This window comes from Carcharhinus amblyrhynchos, chromosome 12 (genome assembly GCF_965287045.1).
Source record: "Carcharhinus amblyrhynchos chromosome 12, sCarAmb.v2.hapA, whole genome shotgun sequence".
NCBI classification, from domain to species: domain Eukaryota; kingdom Metazoa; phylum Chordata; class Chondrichthyes; order Carcharhiniformes; family Carcharhinidae; genus Carcharhinus; species Carcharhinus amblyrhynchos.
In genome coordinates, this window is record NC_137335.1 from 42,213,537 (window position 1) to 42,236,994 (window position 23,458).

The window sequence follows — 23,458 nt, forward strand, 5'->3', positions numbered from 1 at the left end:
AACTCCACACTGTCTCATCACTCTGAGTGAAGTTTCTTCTTAATGCCCTATTGGATTTCTTAGTGACCATCTTACATTGATAGCCTCCAGTTTCGCTCTTCTACAATAGAAAACAATTTCTAACATCTCTCTGTTGTTACAATTATCATATTTACATACCACTTTTCCGTTTTATTAATACACCTGTAAAATATTTTACAGTTTTGTTTTATGGTTCTCGATAATTCAATTTCATAATTTTTTTCTCCTCATCACTTTGTATATTTTTTCATCCTGCATTCCTCTGCTGTCTACGTACTTAGTGACTGCTTCTTTCCTAATTCTCAATTGTTCTTTTCTTTCTTTATTCATCCATGGGAGTCTGACTCATATTCAGTTTATTTTTCTTAAGTGGAGACCAGTAAAGAAAATGTTTCCTTACCTGACTCTGAGTACAGTAAACGAACCATCCTTCATTCCCAGAGCAAGCTGTGATCCATCGCTACTGAAAGCAACAGAGCGTACTGCCTCTTCCATGTTACACCTTGCAATAAGAGCATGGTCAACAAGGCTCCACAAACTGAGAGAGATGAAACATCAAATTGTAAAGATCTTTACAAAAGCAAAATATTGTGGATGCTAAAAATCTGAAATAAAAACAGAATGCCGGAAAAACACAGAAGATGTGGTAGCATCTGTGGAGAGTGAAACAGAGTGATTTTTTTTCTTTTTTTTCCAAAATGTCAACTCAGGTGGAAAAGGCATCGTGTAGCCTGCTGGCTGCGCTTCCACTTTCCCAGCAAATATCTGGAAAAGAAATCCAGAAGGTGGGATGTGAAAAAAAAAGGAACCATCCCATGGACACTGACATGAACCAGTCCCTCCTTGGAATCCTCCAACATGACTCCAAACCTCCACAATAGAGGTCCAATTCTCCAGCACTGATCCTCCCATGATCTTCTCCCCCTACCCCCTTGGGGCTGCACTTACCTGTGTGCCCTATCGGGTTCTGTTTGCTACTTCCCCATTTTAAATCCTGCTGATCTGACATCACACTGCAGGGCGCAGTGGCAAGGAGGTGGGGGAGACGCTATAGTGGGGAGGCTCACTGGTCATATTTAAATATATTCAAATAGCATTCCTGTTATTGCATGGTAGGAGCCCCGTTACATCCTGGTGGGGTTGGGAAGGGGTTAACAATGCCACCTCAGCCAGGAATCTGCTTCTATTTGCGCTCATCCACACAAACCCTAAAAGTAAAATTCAAGCCCTGGAAGTGTAGAACAGGATGTGGAGATGCCGGCATTGGACTGGAGTAAACACAGCAAGAAGTCTCACAACACCAGGTTAAAGTCCAACAGGTTTATTTGGTAGCACAAGCCACTAGCTTTTAGAACGCTGCCCCTTCATCAGGTGAGTGGGGTTTCAGTTCACAAACAGGGCATATAAAGACAAAAACTCAATTTACAAAATAATGGTTGGAATGCGAGTCTTTACAGGTAATCAAGTCTTAAAGGTATAGACAATGTGAATGAACAGAGAGTTAAACATAGGTTAGAGAGATGTATATTGTCTCCAACCAGGACAGCTAGTGAGATTTTGTAAGCCCAGGCAAGTCATGGGGGTTACAGATAGAGTGACATGAACCCAAGAACACTAACCCAAAATTGCCAAGATTCACTAACTATCCTGGCTGGAGACAATACACATCTTTTTGACCTATGCTTAACCCTCTCTCCACTCACATTGTCTGTACCTTTAAGACTTAATTACCTGTAAAGACTCACATTCCAATCATTATTTTGTAAATTGAGTCAGTGTCTTTATATGCCCTGTTTGTGAACTGAAATCCCACTCACCTGATGAAGAGGCAGCGCTCTGAAAGTTAGTGGCTTATGCTACCAATTAAACCTGTTGGACTTTAACCTGGTGCTGTGAGACTTCGTACTGAGTATAGAACAGATCAGTCAGCATCAGTCAGGGAAGAGTTAATTTATTATTTTGGGGTCCTGTTTTTCTTCATATAGAGAAAAAAGGAATCCAAGAATTTAATCGCGGGTAAAATAAAACAGGAGTTGCAAACCAATTAGTTGGTCTGATTTACACTCTGTGTAAATGGGTACGTTTTAAAAGAGTTAAAGCCTCACCCAATATATCATTAAAATGTTTACATAAATCACTAAAACAGGAAACGATTAGATGATTAAGGTAATCTTTATGTCAGACATGGAAAGAATGCTTAAAATAGAAATAAATATTATAGAATACCTAAACTAAGAGAGGAACACCCAATATAGAAATGAAAAAATGGGAGACACAAGGCCGGAATTTCAAAATGAAGGCAGGAATTGAGAATCAGGAACTTTCCCCAATATATTGATCCTGCCTTTGTCTCAGCTGAGCCAGTTGCACCACAGAATCCCTTAGTGGGGAGTGCTTTTGAAGGCAGACAAAAGCTCACGTCACAGCTTTCGAATTGCCAAACAGACGTCTGAGCATTTCTGAAAAGAATAGATGAAAACAATAGGAAGAGTTTAAACAGCTCTGGTTTTCAAGCTATCTAGGATTTCAATCATCTACAATGTAGAGTAACATAGTATCCAGTGGATAATCCACTCTGATGCATCTGAAAAATTTTCCATTGTTATAATCTGTGGTTTTATTAGACAACCTTCCAGTTGTCAAAAATAACAACTTAACACACACATTATTTAAATGTCATTTACCTTTTCCAATCACAGCACTCTCAACACTCATTTTAGTAAATATAAATATAACTCAGGGTACAGCATTTTGTGCCTTACGTCACCACTCTCTAGGTGTGATTTCAGAAGGCTTCCATTAGCAACCACCTCAATGAAAAATGCAGAAGTGGTACCGCCCACTTTTAGATTGTAGTGTGGAGGGTTCCTGATCTTTCCTGCCCTTGTGAAAATAGTTGCAACTGAAAATGTTGGGGTTTCTAGATCTCCACCCAGCCACCATTTTATTTCTGCACCTGACTATATTTGGAACCATGAAAGTCGAGAAATCAGGTCTGAAAGTAAAGCAAGAGATGCTGGCAATATACAACTGGGCCCACTGGCCCTAAAAGGAGAAATCAGCCAACATCAAACACCCTTGCCAATATTGTGTCCTAACAAGGTATATCCACTTTAAGCATCAACTAACCGGTCCACCCTGTACAGTGACCATACTGCCCTACTTCACTAACATTCTCCACTGTAACCAAAATGAAGTGTACAATACCACAAGTTACTCAACTTAATGATCAAGGCTGCAGCGTGCCTACGAAAAGATGAGTTTCTGTTTCCAGAGCTTATATTGAGCTTTGTTGGAGCAGTGTTCAAGGCAAAAAACAGAGCTAAAAGAGGGAAAAGGACAGGGAATTAAGTAACGAGCCATTGAGAATTCAGAGTGAAATTTACAGGCACAGAAGAGATGCTGAGCAAAAAAGTCACCTAATTTTTGATATTCCCAATTAGATCACAATGAAATCACTGATTATTAGAGATAAGAGACTAAAACCTCTGTTCCCTGCCCTTACTGCCTGTAATTTTTAGAAAGGAAGATATGTGCTTGTTAACTCCTGAGTATGTGGACAACTTGAATAACCAGCAGCAAACTTTGTTTAAACCCACAAGGAGGATTATTTATTTACAGGTTGACTCTGAAAATGTAAAACAATGCCATTCACTCAGCCACACATACACACTTGAGGAAAATGCAGTTAAAAGCTAATAGTACACTTTTACAAATTATAAACAATAGCTTCTAATTCATGTGATTGGCTCATCTTGAAAAATCCACCGTGGAGGCCTGAAGACGAAGAGGCATTTTATTCCTTGAGTGTAGTTAGACAAATTCAACAGCAAAGTCGTATACCAGAGTCACATACCATAAAAGAAGTGGACATTCTGCAAGTCATGGAGTTAGTTACTTCATAGAATTATAGAATACTATAATTCGGCCCATCGAGTCTGCACCAAAATATGAAAGGCCCTGACCTGCCCACCTAATCCCACTTGTCAGCACTTGGCCCATAGCCTTGAATGTCATGGCGTGCCAAGTACACATCCAGGTACTTTTTAAAAGGATGTGAGGCATCCTGCCTCCGCCACCCTCTCAGGCAGTGCATTACAGACCATTACAACCTCCTGGGTAAAAAGGTTTTCCTCAAATCCCCCCTAAACCTCCCACCTCTCACTTTTAACTTGTGTCCCCTCGTAACTGACCCTTCAACTAAGGGGAATAGCTGCTCCGTATTCACCCTGTAGATACCCCTCATAATCTTGAGCACCTTAAAAAGGTTGCCCCCTCAGTCTTCTCAGCTCCAGAGAAAACAACCCAAGTCTATCAAATGTCTCTTTATAACTTAAATGTCCCATCCCAGGCAATATCCTGCTGAATCCCCTCTGCACCCTTCCAGTGCATTCACATCCTTCCCATAATGTGGCAACAAGAACTGCACGCAGTTCTCCTGCTGTGGCCTCACCAAAGATCTATACAACTCCATCATGCATCCTCGCTTTTGTAAACTGTACCCCAATTGATGAAGACGAATGTGCCACATGTCTTTTTCACCACCCTATTAACCTGCCTCGCTGCCTTCAGAGATCTACTGTCAAACATGCCAAGGTCCCTTTGTTCTTCGGAACTTCCTAATGTCAGACATTTCATAGGATACTTCCTTGTCAAATTACTCCTTCCAAAGTGTATCACCTCACACTTTTCAGGGTTAAATTCCATCTGCCACTTATCCACTCATTTAACTACCTCATCTATATCTTCCTGTAACCCAAGACACTCAACCACACTGTTAACCACCCAGCCAATCTTTGTGTCATCAGCAAACTTATTGATCCTACTGCCCACATAGTCATCTATGTAATATTCATTGATATAAATGATGAACAATAGGGGGTCCAACACTCTGTGGTACGCCACTGCTCAGTGACCTTAGTCAGTGAGCTATCTGTCATCACCCTCCGTCTCCTAGTGCTAAGCCAATTATGAATCCACTTTATCAGATTATCCTGTATCCCATGTGCATTTGCCTCCTTATTAAGTCTCCCACGCAGGAATTGTCAAAGGCTTTGCTGAAATCCATGTAAAATATATCAACAGTACTACCCTCATCCACACACTTGGTTACATACTCAAAAAATTCAATCAAATTTGTTAGGCATATCCTCCTTCTGACAAAACCATGCTGACAAACCCTGAACAAACCTTGCCTCTCCAAATAAAGATAGATTCTCTCCTTCAGAATCTTCTCCAGTGGTATCCCAATCACAAACATGAGACTCACAGGTCTGTAGTTCCTTGGCTTGACTCTACAATCTTTCTGAAATAGTGGGACCACACTGGCTGTTCTCCAGTCCTCTGGCATCTCCCCATGGCAGGGAGGAATTAAGAATTTGGGTCAGAGCCCCCACAATTTCCTCCCTTGCCTCCCACAACAGTCAAAGACACAATTCACCCGGACCTGGAGATTTGTCCACTTTTAAGGCTGCCAATACTTCTAATACCTCGTCATTCACTATGATAATTTTCGCTAGAGCCTCACAGTCTTTCTCCCTGAGTTCCTAATTACCATTTCATTCTCATAGGTGAAGACAGATGTGAAATATTCATTTAACATTCCACCAATGTCCCTTGCCTCCATCCACAGATTCCCCCCCTGATCCTTAATGGGGCCTACTCTTTCCCTGGTTATCCTCTTCCCTTTGATATACTTACAGAATACCTTAGGGTTTTCCCTACTTTTACAGCCCAGAGCTTTCTCATATCCACTCTGTTCTCCTAATTAATTTTTTAAGCTCCATCCTGCACTTTCTTTACTCCACTAATGCGCCCACAGACTTATTCCTTTTATACTTGTTAAACACCTCTCTTTTCCTTCTCATTGTATCCTGAATGTCTCTGGTCATCCATGGCTCTCTGGGTTTGTTACACTTTCATATTACCCTAGAAGGAACACATTGGGCCAGTACCCTCCCCATTTCATCTTTGAATGCCCCCCATTAAGAACATAAGAACATAAGAACATAAGAAATAGGAGCAGGAGTAGGCCATCTGGCCCTTCGAGCCTGCCCCGCCATTCAATAAGATCATGGCTGATCTGTCGTGGCTCAGTTCCACTTTCCCGCCCTCTCCCCATAACCCTTAATCCCCTCTCTTATCAAAAACTCATTGCTCTTAGAACATAAGAACATAAGAAATAGGAGCAGGAGTAGGCCATCTAGCCCTTCGAGCCTGCCCCGCCATTCAATAAGATCATGGCTGATCTGTCGTGGCTCAGTTCCACATTCCAGCCCTCTCCCCATAACCCTTAATCCCCTTGCCTATCAAAAACCTATCAACCCGCGTCTTAAAAATATTTAGCGAGGCAGCCTCCACCACTTCAACGGGCAGAGAATTCCAGAGATTCACCACCCTTTGAGTGAAGAAGTTCCTCCTCAACTCCGTTCTAAACCGCCCCCCCTTTATCTTGAGGCTATGCCCTCTAGTCCTACTGCCCTTTCTGAGCGGGAAGAGCCTCTCCACCTCTATCCTATCCATCCTATTCATCATCTTATATGTCTCAATGAGATCTCCCCTCATTCTTCTAAACTCCAACGAGTACAAGCCTAGTTTATTCAGCCTCTCCTCATAGTTCAACCCCCTCAACTCCGGAATCAGCCTAGTAAACCTCCTCTGCACTCCCTCCAAGGCTGAAATATCCTTGCGTAAATGTGGCAACCAAAACTGCACACAGTACTCCAGCTGCAGCCTCACCAGTGCCCTATACAGCTGCAACAAGACCTCCCTACTTTTATATTCAATCCCCCTCGCTATGAAGACCAGCATCCCATTTGCCTTCCTGACCACCTGCTGCACCTGCAGGCTGGGTTTTTGCGACTCATGCACAAGGACCCCGAGGTCCCACTGCACCGTCGCATGCTGCAGTTTTTCACCACGTAAGTAATAGTCCTTCCTACCATTATTCCTACCAAAGTGGACAACCTCACATTTGCCAACATTAAATTCCATTTGCCAGTTCCTGGCCCATTCGTCCAGCCTATCTAGATCCTCCTGCAGACTCTCCACACCCTCCGCACAATTTGCCTTTCCACCAATCTTCTGTCAATTTCCCCACAAGTAACTTGTTCCAATCTACCTTGGCCAGATCCTACCTTTTTTTTAAAATCCAAAGCCTTTTTCTGCAACTTGTCAATTTCTTTGTCCATAACTTGTAGTCTTGTTTGCAGGAAATCTACTTGCTGCTTTGGTGAACTTGAAAAGGAACAGACTTTGCATTGTGGCATCTTCTAATCCATAGGTGTTTCTGCACTTTCTGTCACTGCTATTAATTTATGTTTTTGTGCAAATGGCATTTGAAGATTTAAATAGGGAGACCAACTTGGCTGTCTTACTATTGGTTTCGCACCAGTTTCTTCCAAATATGGTATTGATCTTAAATTGATTAGCCACAACCTGGATTGTTGTTCATAGATATTCACCCAAGGAATATTGAGACTAGGAATTTGAGACTATCATTATCTTGGTATCCGAACAACCCATTCTTGTCAGTAAATACCATGGTTTCAGGAGAGGGGTAGAGACACCTCCAGTCTGGAATGTGTTCTTTCAGGACAGCATGGCAGTTTTTGCATCCACAGGCATCTTTTGCAGCCTATCATTATCTATTTTAAAAAGTCAGATCCAGATGATTCCATGGAGAACAGTTTGTTTTAAAAGTGAGGATTATTGTATGCTTTTCCCAAGGCATAATAGTATAGCAGTGCAAAATGGCATCTGGAAAGGAAAATGGATGGGCATTTCACCCTATAGGACTGTTGCCTTTGTGATCTGATGCATTTCTGTTAATATTGGTGAAACCACCCACTTCAACAAAGCACATATGCCATTTGGGCAAAACTTAGGGTTGTTTCAGTCCTCCAGATATTCTGACATGCAGGGCATCACATTCTCTGTGAAATAACTTCCATGGTTGTTTAACAATGGTATATATATTTGAGATCATGGAATAGGCATTGTAATATTAGTTACACATATTTTAGCTATTCATTGATAGTTGATAGTCATTTTTACTTTGTTTCTTCTCGCCTGAATGTAGATTCTCTGAATCACCAATTGTTGAAAATCATTACTTTCAACAGGGTTATTAAAACCAAACGATTTCTCCTTTGAGACTCCTACAGATTGGCATGTGTGAGAGGGAATTCAGAATAACCTAGAATTAAAAGACTAACAGATCAGGGTAGATTAGAGTGAATAGAGTATAGAGAAGTTACAAAGTGCCTGAAAAATGCTGTTTGCATAGGGGCACCTATAACCACTGTGAGAAACGTATTCTGTATTAAAAGCATATACCTTGGTTAGTGGCACAATGCCTGTCAGGCATGATGGGATGTGATTAAGTAACTTGAATCACATTCCTCGGAACAATGCAACTACTGAGCAAAAGCAAAAGCAACTCTTATCAACGCCTCTAGACAGTCCTAATGAAAAGAATTAGGATTAGGAAAGGATTGGGGCGGCATGGAAGCACAGTGGTTAGCACTGTTGCTTCACAGCTTCAGGGATCTGGGTTTGATTCCCAGTTTGGGTCACTGTCTGTGTGGAGTTTGCACATTCTCCTCATGTCTGTGTGGGTTTCTTCTGGGTGCTCTGGTTTCCTCCTACGGTCCAAAGATGTGCGGGTTAGGTTGATTGGCCATGCTAAAAATTGCCCCTTAAGAGTCCTGAGATGCGTAGGTTAGAGGGATTAGCAGGTAATTAGCAGGGGATAGGGTCTGGGTGGGATTGTGGTCGGTACAAACTTGATGGGCCAAATGGCCTGTTTCTGCACTGTAGGGTTTCTATGATTCTATGATACACATTAAACCAAGGACACACCAGGGGTCCCAGATAGTTCTAATTAATGGGACATACATTGCACCAGATAAGAGGGTCTGGAAATTATCAGGGGGCTGTGACAATGAATTTTGAAGTTCACAAACTAATCACGTAGTCCCATGCTGTCAGAAGGTAAATGTTACTGGCCAAGGTAAGTCATCTATATTAATAGTGATTGGCTCATACTTGGCTGGGATGAGCAAGAGGTGGTAGATGACTTTTGAAAACTGTGTAATTGTGGTACGAAGAGTGATGTAATTTCAGAGTGATTTGGAACTGCTCCAAATCTCCTTCCCTTGTATGTTGACCAAGGTTGGAAAATAAAGAAAAGTCTTTTACCAGAGTACTTGTCCCCATGAGTCTTTATGTCAGCTGGGCCATAATTAAGAGAGGAAACCCTCCACCTGAAAGTCAGCATAATACATAATCTCTGAAAACACTCCTTCCGCTTGTTTGGAAAAAGAGAATCTATAAAAGATTGAACAAGAGATGCTCTGTGCCTATTCACTGGTGTCTAAATGCATATAACACACAAACAAATCCGGGGCAAACAAATCCAGGGTAAAGAGATGTTCATTCTGCAGACAAAGCTGTGACAGCAAACCTAAAGTCGCCAATGACACCTGTGCACAGCCTGCAAGCCAACCTAGCTGTCATTAAGTGATTGCGTATCACACAGCTAGGTTGTTTTACAATAACTTGAAATTGATACCTTTGGAAGATGTATGTGGCAAGGCTTTTAATTTATATTTTGCTGAAACATTCTTCAGAAGCACCCTTGAGTATGTCAGTCTTTCAGTGATGCTGCATGAAAGAAAGAATATCAATGCGTTCAAAAAACAGTGCACAAAAATGCAGTCTACCATTGGACAACCAGAAAAAGAATAAGGAACAAAGAAAATTACAGCACATGAACAGGCTGTTTGGCCCTCCAAGCCTGCACCGACTATGCTGCCTGACTTAACTAAAACCCCCTACCCTTCCAGGTACCATATCCCTCTATTCCCATTCTATTCAAGTATTTGTCAAGATTCCTCTTAAAAGTCACTACCATATCCGCTTCCACAACCTCTCCCGGCAGCCACCATCCTCTGTGTAAAAAATCTGCCTCATACATTTCCTTTAAACCTTGCTCCTCACACCTTAAACCTGTGCCCCCTAGTAATTGACTCTTCCACCCTGGGAAAAAATTTCTGACGATCCACTCTGTCCATGCCTCTCAATCTTGTAGACTTCTACTGGGTCGCCCCTCAATCTCTGTCATTCCAGTGAGAACAAACCAAGTTTCTTCAACCTCTCCCCATAGCTAATGCCCTCCATATCAGGCAATATCCTGGTAAATCTTTTCTGTAGCCTCTCCAAAGCCTCCAATCCTTCTGGTAGTGTGGCAGAACTGAACACTATGTTCAAAGTGCGGCCTAACTAAGGTTCTATAAAACTGCAACATGACTTGTCAATTTTTAAACTCAATGCCCCAACCAATGAAGGCAAGCATGCCGTATGCCTTCTTGACTACCTTCTCCACCTGCAATGCCACTTTCAATGACCTGTGTACCTGTACACCCAGATCCCTTTACCTACCAATACTCTAAGGGTTCTGCTATTTACCATGTATTTCCTATCTGTATTAGGCCTTCCAAAATGCATTATCTCAATTTGTCCGGATTAAACTCCGTCTGCCATCTCTCCATCCTAGTCTGCAACTGATCTATATCCTGCTGCATCCTCTGATGGTCCTCATCGCTATCTTCAAATCCACCAACCTTTGTGTCGAGTACAAGCTTACTAATCAAACCAGTTACATTTTCCTCCAAATCACTTATATATATTACAAACAACAAAGGTCCCAGCACTGATCCCTGAGGGATGCCACTTGTTATGGCCCTCCATTCAGAAACGCACCCTTCCACTGCTACTCTCTGTTTTCTTTGACCGAGCCAGTTTTGTATCCACCTTGCCAACTCACCTCTGATCCCATGTAACTTCATCTTCTGTACCAGTCTGCTATGGGGGATCTTGTTAAAGGCCTTACTGAAATCCATGTAGACAACATCCACTGCCCTACCCTCATCAATCATCTTCATCACTTCCTCAAAAAACTCGATCAAGTTAGTGAAACACGACCTCCCCTTTACAAAACCACGTTGCCTGGAAAACCAGAAGGCTGGTTTGTTTTTAGTATGGAAATTGGAGCCCAACAAAGAACATAAAGCCTCCGTTGCAATTTTGAGACAACTGGACAGCACATGCCAGCCAAAGAAACCAAAATTGGTAAGTTTAAATCGATTTTTATATGGCCAAGAACAGTAGAATGCTCCATAAGAATAAAGTGTGCCAAAACCACATTACAGCGTCATCATATGACTCTAAACTTAGGTCCCTAAATATTGAAAAAAACTTAAATATTTCAATCAACCAAACATCTACAGCTATTTATGGAGCAGGGTATCAGATTTTCACTATCCATTGTGTGAAAAAATTCATTCATTCTTAAATGGCCTATTTTTAAAATTATCCATCATTTTTCCTGCGTGGAATTTGGGAGAGGTGCAGGATGAACCCAAGCTAGTAGTAATCTGTAGTACTGATGTATTTCCTCCTGGTTCTATGTAAGTTTATAATAGCTAGTTAAACCACTGCAGGTCCAGCATAAATGCTTAACAAAGCCAATACCCACAGTGGGGCAGGGAAAGAATCTGAATCCATCTCCTTGTTTGCTCTAAAAATCAATTCAATTTCAAATTGAATCCAATTCACGGTGCCCACAAGAGAGACATGCTACATCCAAGCTGACAAGGCAATACACCTGATCTTATGCTTGATCCTATGCTTGATCTTAGTCATAAAGCAGAGAAGCAATTGCACCGGCAAAATAGGATCTATTGGAACTTTAATTCCCTGATAAAAACAAAGTATTACGGATGCTGAAATCTGAAACAAAAAAAGAAAATGTTGGAAAATGTCATCAGGAGAAAGAATAAAGCAAACATTTTAGTTTGGTCCTGATGAAGGGTAACCCAGACTCAAAACTTTAGTTCTATTCTCTCTTCACAGATGCTATCAGACCTGCTGACATTTTCCAGCATTTTTAGTTTTTGATCTAATTCTCCAAATTGATCCACTATCTGGAAAGCACTCTGATCTGTCCTTTTTTGGCCCAAAATGAATAACCTCACACTTTCTTAGATTGAAATTAATCTGCCACAGTTTTGCCCATTTACCTATCAGTCCATCAATATCCTTTTTTCATTTTATGCTATAACCTACACTGTTCACAATGCCGCCTAACATTGTGCCATCAACAAACTTAGATATATGACTTCTTATGCCATTATCCAAATTGTGAATAAATAATGTGAACAATTGAGGCTCCACACTCGTCACATCCCGTTCATTTGAGTACCTATTCATTACCCTTACCTTCTGTCAGCAGCCACTCAACCAATTTTCCAGCCATGTCAGTAGGTTGCCCTCAACTTGATTTTCATTGAACTAAATGATTGCAGAACAAACAACATTCACAAGCTTTCTTGTTGAATGTGAATTTTTATCTTGAGTAAATAAGATGTTAACATAAACTCCAAAATACAAGTGAATTACATGAAGGAAGAACTTGTGCGGTTGATTTTCCCAGCCTGCTGCATTAGTCAAGCAGCTCAGCAGGCCAGGAAATGCAAGCAGGAAGGCTGAAGCAGGATTGGCGACTAGCATCCAGTCAATTGTGAATTCCCTAGGCTATTTTTATGATGTAATCAGCCTCGCACCGGAAAACAGTGTGAGGCTGATTACAACATTTAAACCTTCATTTCCATGTCATTATCGAGCTCGGGACGTTACCGTCTGGGCTCGCTAATGTTTCCCACTCCTCCAAGGGAGGTTCCCATCAGCGGGGATTAAAGCTGGTTCTCATTAATGGGGTCCAGGCGTGATGGCCTCGCTGATAAGGGCAGAGGCAAATGAGGCCTTTGGGGGTACTCCTTGGGCTTTACCAGCCTGGGACTCCCAGCCCAGCACTGTAGTGCCCAGTGGGCACACTGGCACTGCCCAAACGTCCTGGCCCTGCCAGATCAGGGGCAGGCTGACTGGTGGTGCTGGGTGGGGGTGGGGAGGAAGGGGACGGCTAGGACGGGACTGCTGCGCACTCTGCCACAGCTATCAGTGAAGCACGCAGGGAAGGGGTGATTGGGGATAGCCAAGGATAGGAATGGTCGGGCAAACCATCAGGAGGCCGGTGATCGGGAAGCTGGCGATGAGGGGCAGTCAGCGCACACGTGCTCATTTGGAGACTGGCGCATGCGCAATGGCCTGCTTAGCAAGCCGATGCCAGGCTCTCGGGGGAATTAGGCTCAGCCACCCTTTTACTGGCATGAATTCCTGGTAAATTCTGTGATGCACAAAGTGCCAAAGTTGAACTGAGTAAGTGCACCCAAAAATCAGGCTGGAATATCTCCTGTTGGGCACTTAAGTTTTTGTTTTGGAAAATCATCCCCATGGTTGCATTTGCAGGACATAGAAACCTAGGGTTGATAATGTTGGAGGTGATGGGTGCCAATAATGTTAGCTACAAAGCAGAGGAAGCCCCGCTTACTGCTCTTTTGGGAAGACCCATCGCACCTGATGCCACTCAGTGGTGAGCCTCCTAGTGAAAGAGTCCACAGGTGATATGGGGTAGAAGGGAATCGATGTATTGGATCTCTGTTGTATTCTCTTCTCAGTTAATTATGTGAAAAAATCTAGGCCAACATGTCACTACCTGAAGAAGAGCAGAGAGTTCTCCAAATATCCTGTTTAAAACAACTGCCTCAATCAGTAACCAGAATATCTCATTGTTTCTTTAATATTTGGGCAACCTTGCTGGGCACAAAGCATCTACTAGAAATTGCCTACTATGATTAAACTTAATAGTGATCAGTTGTTTTAAATTGCTTTGTAATGTATTGAGATTTACTGCATTTTTTAAAAAGACACTTATAACTACATCACAAAAGGACAAATGCACAGCACTTTAGCTATTACTTATTTACTTATCTAAAGGGACGGACATGTTTATCAGAACATTCTGTATTGCCCCCACTGAAATGCATTTACTGAGTTATCCATGTAAAATTATCAACACACCAAACAAGTGGCCATGAAATCTGAGTCCATAACAGTTGCCCAAAACTCTAAAAATTATAACTTCCAACCACAACAGAGCACGTACCCTAGCTATAAGGGAGTTAGTGAGGGCCTGCAGTTTTTCCACTGGAAGTGTGCAGAGTGGGCAAATTGTGATGTCAAACAGTGTCTAATGTTAATTTGTCTCTTACCTTACATCTGCAAATCAGGCTGAAGATGATCACTGGTATTCTTTTGTTTTGCTCTTTCACATTGCTGGCTATGCCAGCATTTATTGCACATTCTTATTTAAGTAGTGGCAGTGAGATGCTAGGTACGACCTTGCAACCTATTCCCGCTTAATCGGCAAGATGAGGTGGTATGATTGTGTGAGAGACAAAAAAAAATCAGAAACATGCCTGGTTGCTCATCTCCCCAGAATATACCAGCCCTGTTTTGCCAGTGAAATCAGCTTCATGCCCAAAAAGGCAGGAAGCCAATTTCAATATTAATGACATGTTTTGCATATCTTTAGTGAACCCCAGACAGTATCTCCCAAATGCACTTGAACTTAACTGTTTGCCAGTCAAGCTTCTCAATGGCGAGAAACACAGCTGGGACTAGATGTGGTGGTGTGGAGTGGGGCGGGGAGGTGGGGGGGGTGGTGTGGAACCCTGCAGTCAGGGGTGGTCAGAAAGGGAAGGTGGGGGAAGCTCTGCAGGGATGGAGATTGGTGGGGGAGGGAGAGTGGTGGTCCCGAGGTCCATTGAGGCAGGAGATCTCCCAGTACACTGGGAGATCAGGCCACCTGAGCAATGCCACCCAAGGAGCTCAGCAGGCAAGGAGGAAGGGGCCACAACTCAGGAACTGGGGAGAGGACTCTGTAAAATTGCACAAGTAGGTCTTACAGGAAATGCATTAACACAAATCTCACAAGGCGCAACAAGATTACAGGCCCTGTAAATTTCCCGACGTTAAAGTGAAACGACGTAAAATTGGGCAATGCTAAATGAGGATTAGTGTGTATCAAACACACAGATAAGAGTTGTAGTTTTGTCTTTGGTCTGCATCAACTAAGAGGTAAAGAGCATGAAGATAGAAATAGCTTGGCCTTAGGCAGTGAAAATACTGATTCTATTGTTTACCATGCAGAATGCATGTGGGAGTTCATGCTCAGATTAAGATGTTAAGAGAGGCTGAAGGTTTACTTAGCTTGGAGACAGAAGAGGAAATCTACAGTGTAATCCTCACAGTGAGAGATGTTCTGGGATTAGAAGTTACCCAGTAAGGAAGTAGAAAAGAAGCAACCCACTGGAAACTGAATTAGTTAATGTGTAACATAATTACAATATTTTGGTTTAAGGATGACTGGCAAATAGATGCATTAAAATTCTACTTTTTCTGATAGTAGTTAACAATACAAAAATAAATTAAATGCAACTTAATGGAAGAAAAAAAGCCTAAAATTTCAAAGTATGAAAACACTAACCGAACAGATCGATCATCGCTGCCTGTGACAACCAATGGTTTCTTAGGATGGGCTGCCAACCCCCAGAGCTCCCCTTCACAGTGGCCCTGCATTATCAGGAGAGGTTTATCTCGCTCTCGAACCATCACTTCAAATATTTCACTGTCTTGCGTTCCTGCCAGAATGCGGTCTGCTTTCCAACAAACACTTCGGATAGACAAACCTTTAAAAAAAATTAAAGCAAGTTGATTGCTACTCTGGTATCACAATTATTAAGATGAATATGAGAAAGTTACAGATTAAAAACAATAACTTGCTGAGATGTTTTGCGAGTGTTCAAAAGGTATTCAAGTCACATTCTAGAGCACATGTCAACAGCACCCAACACAAAAGAAGAATACCTTTGTAACCCTGATCAGTCTCGCGAAGATCAATTTTTGTGATTGGTTTGAAATCTGTATCCCATAGTCGGATGCATCCATCTCTCCCTCCAGTAGCAAAACCTTCTTCACAAGCATACATACTGAATATGCCCGCCTAGCAAGATTTAAAAAATTAAATTGAATAGGCAATTTATGTAATTGATACTTTAAACTGGAATGTCACAGCACTTCACTGGACACTGGGGTAAATTCCTGCAATACTCTAAAAGAACACAGGTTGGAGATTTGACCACATTAAAACATCAATCCTTTGCTATTCCCCACAAACTCTATAGTCCTAGACAAATTAGCTTATCCTACAAATTCATATAGTAAGTGATGATTAGCAAAAACACTTAGAATTCAACCATTTAAAAGAATATTTTTGTAGTTGAAACTTAGATAATTTAAATTGCCATTCTCTGCTTTTACAGTATTAGATAATCTTTAACAACAATAAAAACATGAATCTGTAAAATATTGAAATGATGAGAGGTATCAGAATTTCAAAGATGGGAAAGTGGCATGGTTAAAAACTGCAGAATTATCAAAAGTGAAATTCAATATGGACAGCTCCTAAAACAAGAGTAAAGAAAACAAAGGAGAATTAAGTGGAATAGGAATACAAAACGAGTCCTAAAGAAAAACCCAGAAAAAAATTAATGAAATAGTTCAGATTAAAAAAGTGCCTGATGTCAAATATACATGAACATCAACAGTTGAAAGACATCAAGTCTAAGCAAGCAATTGTTGAAGCAATCAGATGCTGAAGCCCTGAAAAAAGTGAAATTGTCAGCCTTCCATTGAAATGAGTAACAAAGGAAATTCTTCATACAGTGGACAGAATTTCAGTAATCCAATGGAGGTCGACTTGAAGACAGGACCAGGTGGAAACTCTGATATGATAGAATGGATCAGCGCTCCACAAGTTCCCACCTCCTGGCAATCTTCCAGAGGTGGGTCATCAAAGATAGCAGTTACCCACTTAGCATGTGATGGGCAGCCGATTTGAATAATTAAGTGCCCCATTGCAGATAGATTGGACACACCATCGGGATGTTTGCAACTGCAACCAGGCTACCCAGTGAGGACATAGCCCTGCTGCAGGTTGCAAGAGGGGTCTGCTGGCAGCAAGGTCTGTTTCAGAACGGTTGCACAGGATTAGCCTGATATCTGCAGCACAGTTTCATCTAAAGGAAGTTAACACCTTTCAAAAAGTGCCTCAAGATGGAGATCCCTCCTGGTTCCCCTCCTGCACCAGCAGTGCACCCCTCATTTCAAGTCTGCAGGCCTATGGATTAGGCCTCCAGTTTCAGCAAGAGCATGCCCTACACCCCGGAAGCCTCGGATGAACCTGTACCTGAGGTCACTATTGCCGATGTCAGAGCAGCCTTCTCAAAGGTCAACCCATGGAAAATGACTGGCCCGGATGGGATACACAGATGAGCACTCAGATCCTGCATGGATCAGCTGGCAGGGGTATTCGCAGACATCTTCAACTTCTCTTTACAACAATCTGAGATCCCTATCTGCTTCAAGAAGATGACCATCATCCCGGTACCAACGAAATGCCACACAGCATGCCTTAATGACTATTGCTCGGTGGCTCTGGCATCCATTATTATGAAGTGCTTCGAAAGGTTATTCATGGCACAAATCAATTCCAGGCTCCCAGATTGTCTGGATCTACTACAGTTTGCCTACCGCTGCAACAGTCCATCTCCTTGACCCTGCATTCAATCCTGGAACACCAAGGTAACAAGGACAGCTATGTCAGTTTCCTATTTCTTGACTGCAGCTGAGCCTTCAACACTATTATTCCTATGAAACTCATCTCCAAACTCTGTGGCTTGGGTCTCAGTTCCTCCCTCTGTGAATGGACCCTGAACTTGCTAACCACAGGCCACAATCGGCAACAACACCTCCTCCACAATCATCCTCAACACCGGTGCCCCACAAAGTTGTGTCCTCAGCCCCCTACTATATTCCTTATACACCACTGTGTGGCCAAATCCCTCTCCAACTTGATTTTCAAGTTTGCTGATGACACCACCATAGTGGGTCAGATCTCAAATAATGACAAGACAGAGTACAGAAACGAGATATAGAATCTGGTGAACTGGTGTGACACCAATGTCTTTCCCTCAATGTCAACAAAATGAAAAAGATTGTCATCGACTTCAGGAAGCATAGTATAGAAAGTGCCCCTGTCTAAGTTAATGGGAATGAAGTAGAAATGGTCAAGAGCTTCACATTTTTAGGTGTCCAGATTACCAACAACCTGTCTTGGTCCCCACCATGCTGACACTATAGTTAAGAAAGCCCACTAATGCATCTACTTTCTCAGAAGACTAAGGAAATTTGGCAAGTCAACTACGACTCTCACCAACTTTAACAGATGCACCAGAGAAAGCATTCTTTCTGGTTGTTTCACAGCTTGATATGGCACCTGCTCTGCCCAAGGCCGCATGAAATTACAAAAGGTCGTGAACGTAGCCCAATCCATCACGCAAACCAGCCTCCCATCCATTCACTCTGTTTACGCTTCCAGCTGCGTCAGCAAAGCAGCCAGCATAATTAAGGACCACATGCACCCTGGATATACCCGGGCAGAAATGGTTTCACCCCATGATACTTTTTTAAAGCGCATAAGAATCTGCCCATTGTTCATACTTCCCCAGACCACGACCTCTTCCCTGGCAGAGCAGAAAAAGTGGACATATCACTAATGGACAGTATGACTTGGTTAGACTCAGCTCTCCCATCACCATATAAAAATTCTAATCCGTTCACTGCTGACAGCATCTGCAACCCAGCTTTTAGTCACAGCCTGTAGTTCCACCTTCATCTCATTTCCTTTATATATTTCTCCCAACTGTAATTGCCAAGAAAAACAACTGTTCTTCCCATTGCCTCATACTGACCTTTCACAATTGTTGATTATCCAATGGTTCAATGCCAGTCACCCCCCACCCTCCCCTTTGTGCCCCCTCCCCCATCTTACTGACTAGCACAAATCTAAAGTAAGCTTCCTCAACTCTCTTACTGGTTGAATTTTCCAGTCGCTGGTACTTTGACGCCATCCTCACCCTCCTGTGCTCCTTTTTCATTCCGCCATTCATTTCCTCTTCTATTCTCACTTTTGCTTTCCCAAGCACCTTTCCATTTTGCCTTTCACCTCTCATAGTAAGTGTCAATTTATAACCTCTGTATACATAGTTATTTTGGACATGCAAAGTTTACTAATGCAACAAAAGTAGCGCACCTAGGAACAAAAAAAAGGACTGTGAAATATTTCAAGCGGACATAGTTTAATGGAATGGCAGACAGGTGTCAATGCTGAGATGATATTTTTAGGATTTTATGAGCACTGAACCTTGGTCCTGTTGAAAAATGGTGGGTAATCTGTGATCAGGGGCATATAGGTCTCCAATAACACAAAGAAGGAGATTTTAGCCATGCAGTATTTCTGTGAGCAGAATTTAACAGCCTTGAAGATTAGGAGAATGAAAAGCAAAGTGGCCATATTTGGTACCTGCCAGCTTTCATTTCTGATCAATTGGCAGCTCATAATGCACCCCAGATATATCTCCCTCAATTTATCCCTATTAACAAATATTTTCACCTTTATGTTTTTCCTTGAAACAATTACCCATGATTTTGTTTGGGGCACAATTGCGCAGGTGCATCAGTGAACTGGGAGAAGTCCTGTCACCAACCCTCCACAATCCCCACATGCCAACGAGCTTCGCCGCTGTGGCTATTCCACCAAATCATCAGTGCCATTGTGAATCCCCCATGGAAACACAAGTTGCTGACATCAGAACACTCCCAATGAGTCCCTCATCATGACCCCTTCTGCAGTCCACCCTGCACGACCTCCGTGCTGATCTCCCCCCACAAACCTCCTGCCAATCATCTGTAGCCGCCTCCACGATCACCCCCCTTGCATAACCTCCCCAGATCACCACCATTGCATACCTTCTGCTAATCACCCCCTTTTGCATACCCTATCCCACCAGTCACCACCCCCCCCACATACCCTGTCTGCAGAGCTCCTCCCCCCACATAGCACCCCAAGTGCTTCCCCACTGCAGTAGTCCCTGCCACAGAGCATCCCACCTGCCTTGCCCCTCCACAGTGACAACCCATGGAGCTCCTCCCTGCAGACATCCTTCCTTGCCTCCCCTGCAGAATTCCCCCCTTGCCTCCCCCATCATAATATCATCCCCACATGCCCTACTCCCACTTAGACCTCATTCCCTTGGCACTGCCCTGCACATTTACAGTGCTAGGTGGGCAGTGCCAGGGTGACAGTGGGCACTGCCAGGCTCACACTGTCCCACAGGCTCTGCTCAGCCATGCCATTGACTATCCAGGGGCTTGAATGTCCTCCGATCCCCCCATTGAAGCCATCACATCTGGTCTTCACTGTTGAAGACCAGTTATGATACTCACCGTTGTGAGGATCGATTGGCATGGAGGTAAATGCAAATGAAGCCATGCCATGCGATGCCATGCAGGACTCATTAATGACATGGAAAGCATGTCATTAATAGTTAAATTGGCTTTGCATCCTTTTTGGGCGTGAAGCCGATCCTGCCGGCAAAGCTGCTGGTAACTCTGCATACGGCTAGAAACTGGGTGCAAACCTGACTTTTCATTCCGTATTCAATCTTACTGGCCCACAGCACCAATCTTTCCAAACATAAAATGCAATTAATGAGTAAAGGTTTGTTCATAAAATAACTCCAACATAATCATGCTTTTATTTATATAACAATTTTAAAACCTCAAAAATGATCAGAAGTGGGCAGTTACTAAATTGAACCGTCAACATAAATATCTTCTCTATAAGTAATCTTTCTAATATCAACAAAAAATCATGATAATTGCTGCTTTTATGTTTCTATTAATTCACAAGATGTGGATGTTTTTAGCAAGGCCCAGTTTTAAAGGCCTTTAGCTAGATGGCAGTGCGCCACCTTCTTAAACACAAATGAGCAGCTTGCTAGGCCATTTCAAAGAACAATTAAAAGTCAATCACATTGCTATGGGTTGGTGACATGTACAGGCCAGGCTCAGTAAGGACACAGATTTCCTTTTATAAAGGACATTAATGAACCTTATCAGTTTTTGAGCAATAGTTTCATATTCAACATTACTGATACTAGCTTGTTAATCCAGATTGTTGCAATTATGATGTTTATGTGACTGTATTTAAACTTAGGATAAAAGAACAGTCTGAAGTCTGTCTGACAGTAAACCTGGGTGATTTGATTGTTAGAGATCAAAGGAAGACTTAGATTGCATTACTGAGAGGAAGGTGCAACATATTTATACATGGAATCAGTTGTGTGTCGCAACAGCAAAGCTGGAGATATATGGCATTTCTGCTCATAGACATGACTGTTGGCCACACAAATTCACACAATGGCCAGCCAATTAGCTTTGCAGATGCAAGGGACTTGGCTGATTATATAGCAGGGAGGTGATCATCAGCCCCACTTTACCTCATAGGGTCAAAGGTGGATGCATTGAGTCAGGTACTGTGTGTATATAGGAGATACTGTCTCTACCTCAGCTGTGAATATTGGATTGAATATAGATGCTGCAATCTCAAGGCATTAAGGTGGATGCATTGAATGAATATAGGAGATACTGTCTCTACCTCAGCTGCAAATATTGGATTGCACCAAGGCATACTGTTTGGAAACATAAGGGCTTGAATTTTCCAGTCGTTCACAACCTGCTGCCGCCACTGTTGGCAAGAACGAAAAATTTGGAGCTCAGCCCTTCTCACTCTTCTAAACTCCAATGCATACAATCCTAATTGACTTAGTCTCTCCTCATATGACAGGCCTGCCATCCCAGGAATCAGCCTGGTAACCTTCACTGCACTCCTTCTATATTAAGGACACCCTTCTTCAGATAAGGATACCAAAACTGTACAGGTTTTGGTAGGTCACGGGAGCTGTGGTGCACGAAGGTTGTGGTGAACATGGTCAGGAAGAAAGGCTATAAAAGGTTCAGAGAGCTAAGAGATGTTAAGGATCTAGAGGAGTATAAGGCTTGTAGAAAGGAGCTTAAAAAGGAAATTAGGAGAGCCAGAAGGGAACATGAGAAGGCCTTGGTGGGTAAAATTAAGGAGAATCCCAAGGCGTTCTACAAATATGTGAAGAGTAAAAGGGTGAGAAAAGGGATAGGACCTATAAAAGGTGAAGGGGGAAAAGTCTGTGTGGAACCGGAAGAAATGGCAGAGGTGCTTAAGAAGTACTTTGCCTCGGTATTCACGATGGAAAGTGATCTGGGAGGTTGTACTACAGGTTTGTGGTAGTCTGAAAAGATTGAGTATGTGGATATTAAGAAAGAGGATGTGTTGGAACTTTTAAATTCTATCAAGATAGATAAGTCGCTGGGACCGGATGGGATGTACCCCAGGTTACTGTGGGAGGTGAGGGAAGTGATTGCAGAGCCCCTGGTGATGATCTTTGCATCGTCGATGGAGATGCGAGAGGTTCCGGAGGATTGCGGATGTGGTTCCTATTTTCAAGAAAGGGAACAGGGATAGCCCAGGAAATTACCGACCAGTGAGTCTGACCTCAGTGGTTGGTAAGTTGATGGAGAGGATTCTGAGGGACAAGATTTATGAGCATTGAGAGAAGTTTAGAATGATCAGGAATAGTCAGCATGGCTTTGTCAAGGGCAGGTCGTGCCTTACGAGCCTAGTTGAGTTCTTTGAAAATGTGACTGAACACACTGACAAAGGAAGAGCGGTGGACGTGGTTTACATGAACTTCAGCAAGGCGTTTGATAAGGTCCCCCATGCAAGACTTCTTGAGAAGTTGAGAGGGCATGGGATCCAAGGGGCTTTGGCCTTGTGGATCCAGAACTGGCTTGCCTGCAGAAGGCAGAGAGTGGCTGTGGATGGGTCTTTTTCTGCATGGATGTTGGTCACCAGTGGAGTGCCCCAGGGATCTGTTCTAGGACCCTTGCTGTTTGTCATTTTCATAAAAGACCTGGATGAGGAAGTGGAGGGATGGGTTAGTAAGTTCACCGATGATACAAAGGTTGGTAGTGTTGTGGATAGTCTGGAAGGATGTCAGAAGTTGCAGCGTGACATTGATAGGATGCAAGACTGGACGGAGGAATGGCAGATGGACTTCAACACGGATAAATGTGTAGTGGTCCATTTTGGCAGGACCAACAGGATGCAGGAGTACAATATCAAGGGTAGGAGTCTTAGCTGTGTTGAAGAGCAGAAGGATCTTGGGGTCCGGGTCCATAGGATTCTTAAATCGGTCTCACAGTTGGAGGATGTGGTCAAGAAGGCATATGGTGTACTGGCCTTCACTAATCGAGGGATTGAGTTTAGGAGTCGAGAGGTAATGCTGCAACTTTATAGGACCCTTGTCAGACCCCACTTGGAGTACTGTGCGCACTTCTGGTTGCCTCACTACAGGAAGGATGTGGAAGCTATTGAGAGGGTGCAGAGGAGATTTACAAGGATGTTGCCTGGATTGGGAGGCATACCTTTTGAAGAAAGGTTGAGGGAGCTAGGTCTCTTCTCCCTGGAGAGACGAAGGTT

The 23,458-nt window shown here is 42.8% G+C and overlaps 1 protein-coding gene across 10 annotated transcripts in view; it reads right to left on the reverse strand.

The window, feature by feature from the left end:
• Window positions 1-23,458, reverse strand: part of LOC145350939 (echinoderm microtubule-associated protein-like 6) — a 394,618-nt gene that overhangs the window by 272,455 nt on the left and 98,705 nt on the right. For 9 of the 10 annotated variants that reach the window (XR_013888268.1, XM_080200440.1, XM_080200441.1 and 6 more), the window contains 3 exons: window positions 15,850-15,985; window positions 15,470-15,671; window positions 422-559 (listed from right to left, as the gene is read on the reverse strand). Coding sequence is in view for 9 of the 10 variants with exons in the window: in XM_080200440.1 (XP_080056566.1) it covers window positions 422-559; window positions 15,470-15,671; window positions 15,850-15,985 (476 nt within the window). In the remaining variant the exon portion in view is untranslated. Of the gene's footprint in view, window positions 1-421; window positions 560-3,243; window positions 3,344-15,469; window positions 15,672-15,849; window positions 15,986-23,458 lie in introns of those variants that run through there. The other variant, XM_080200442.1, reaches the window with a different exon arrangement.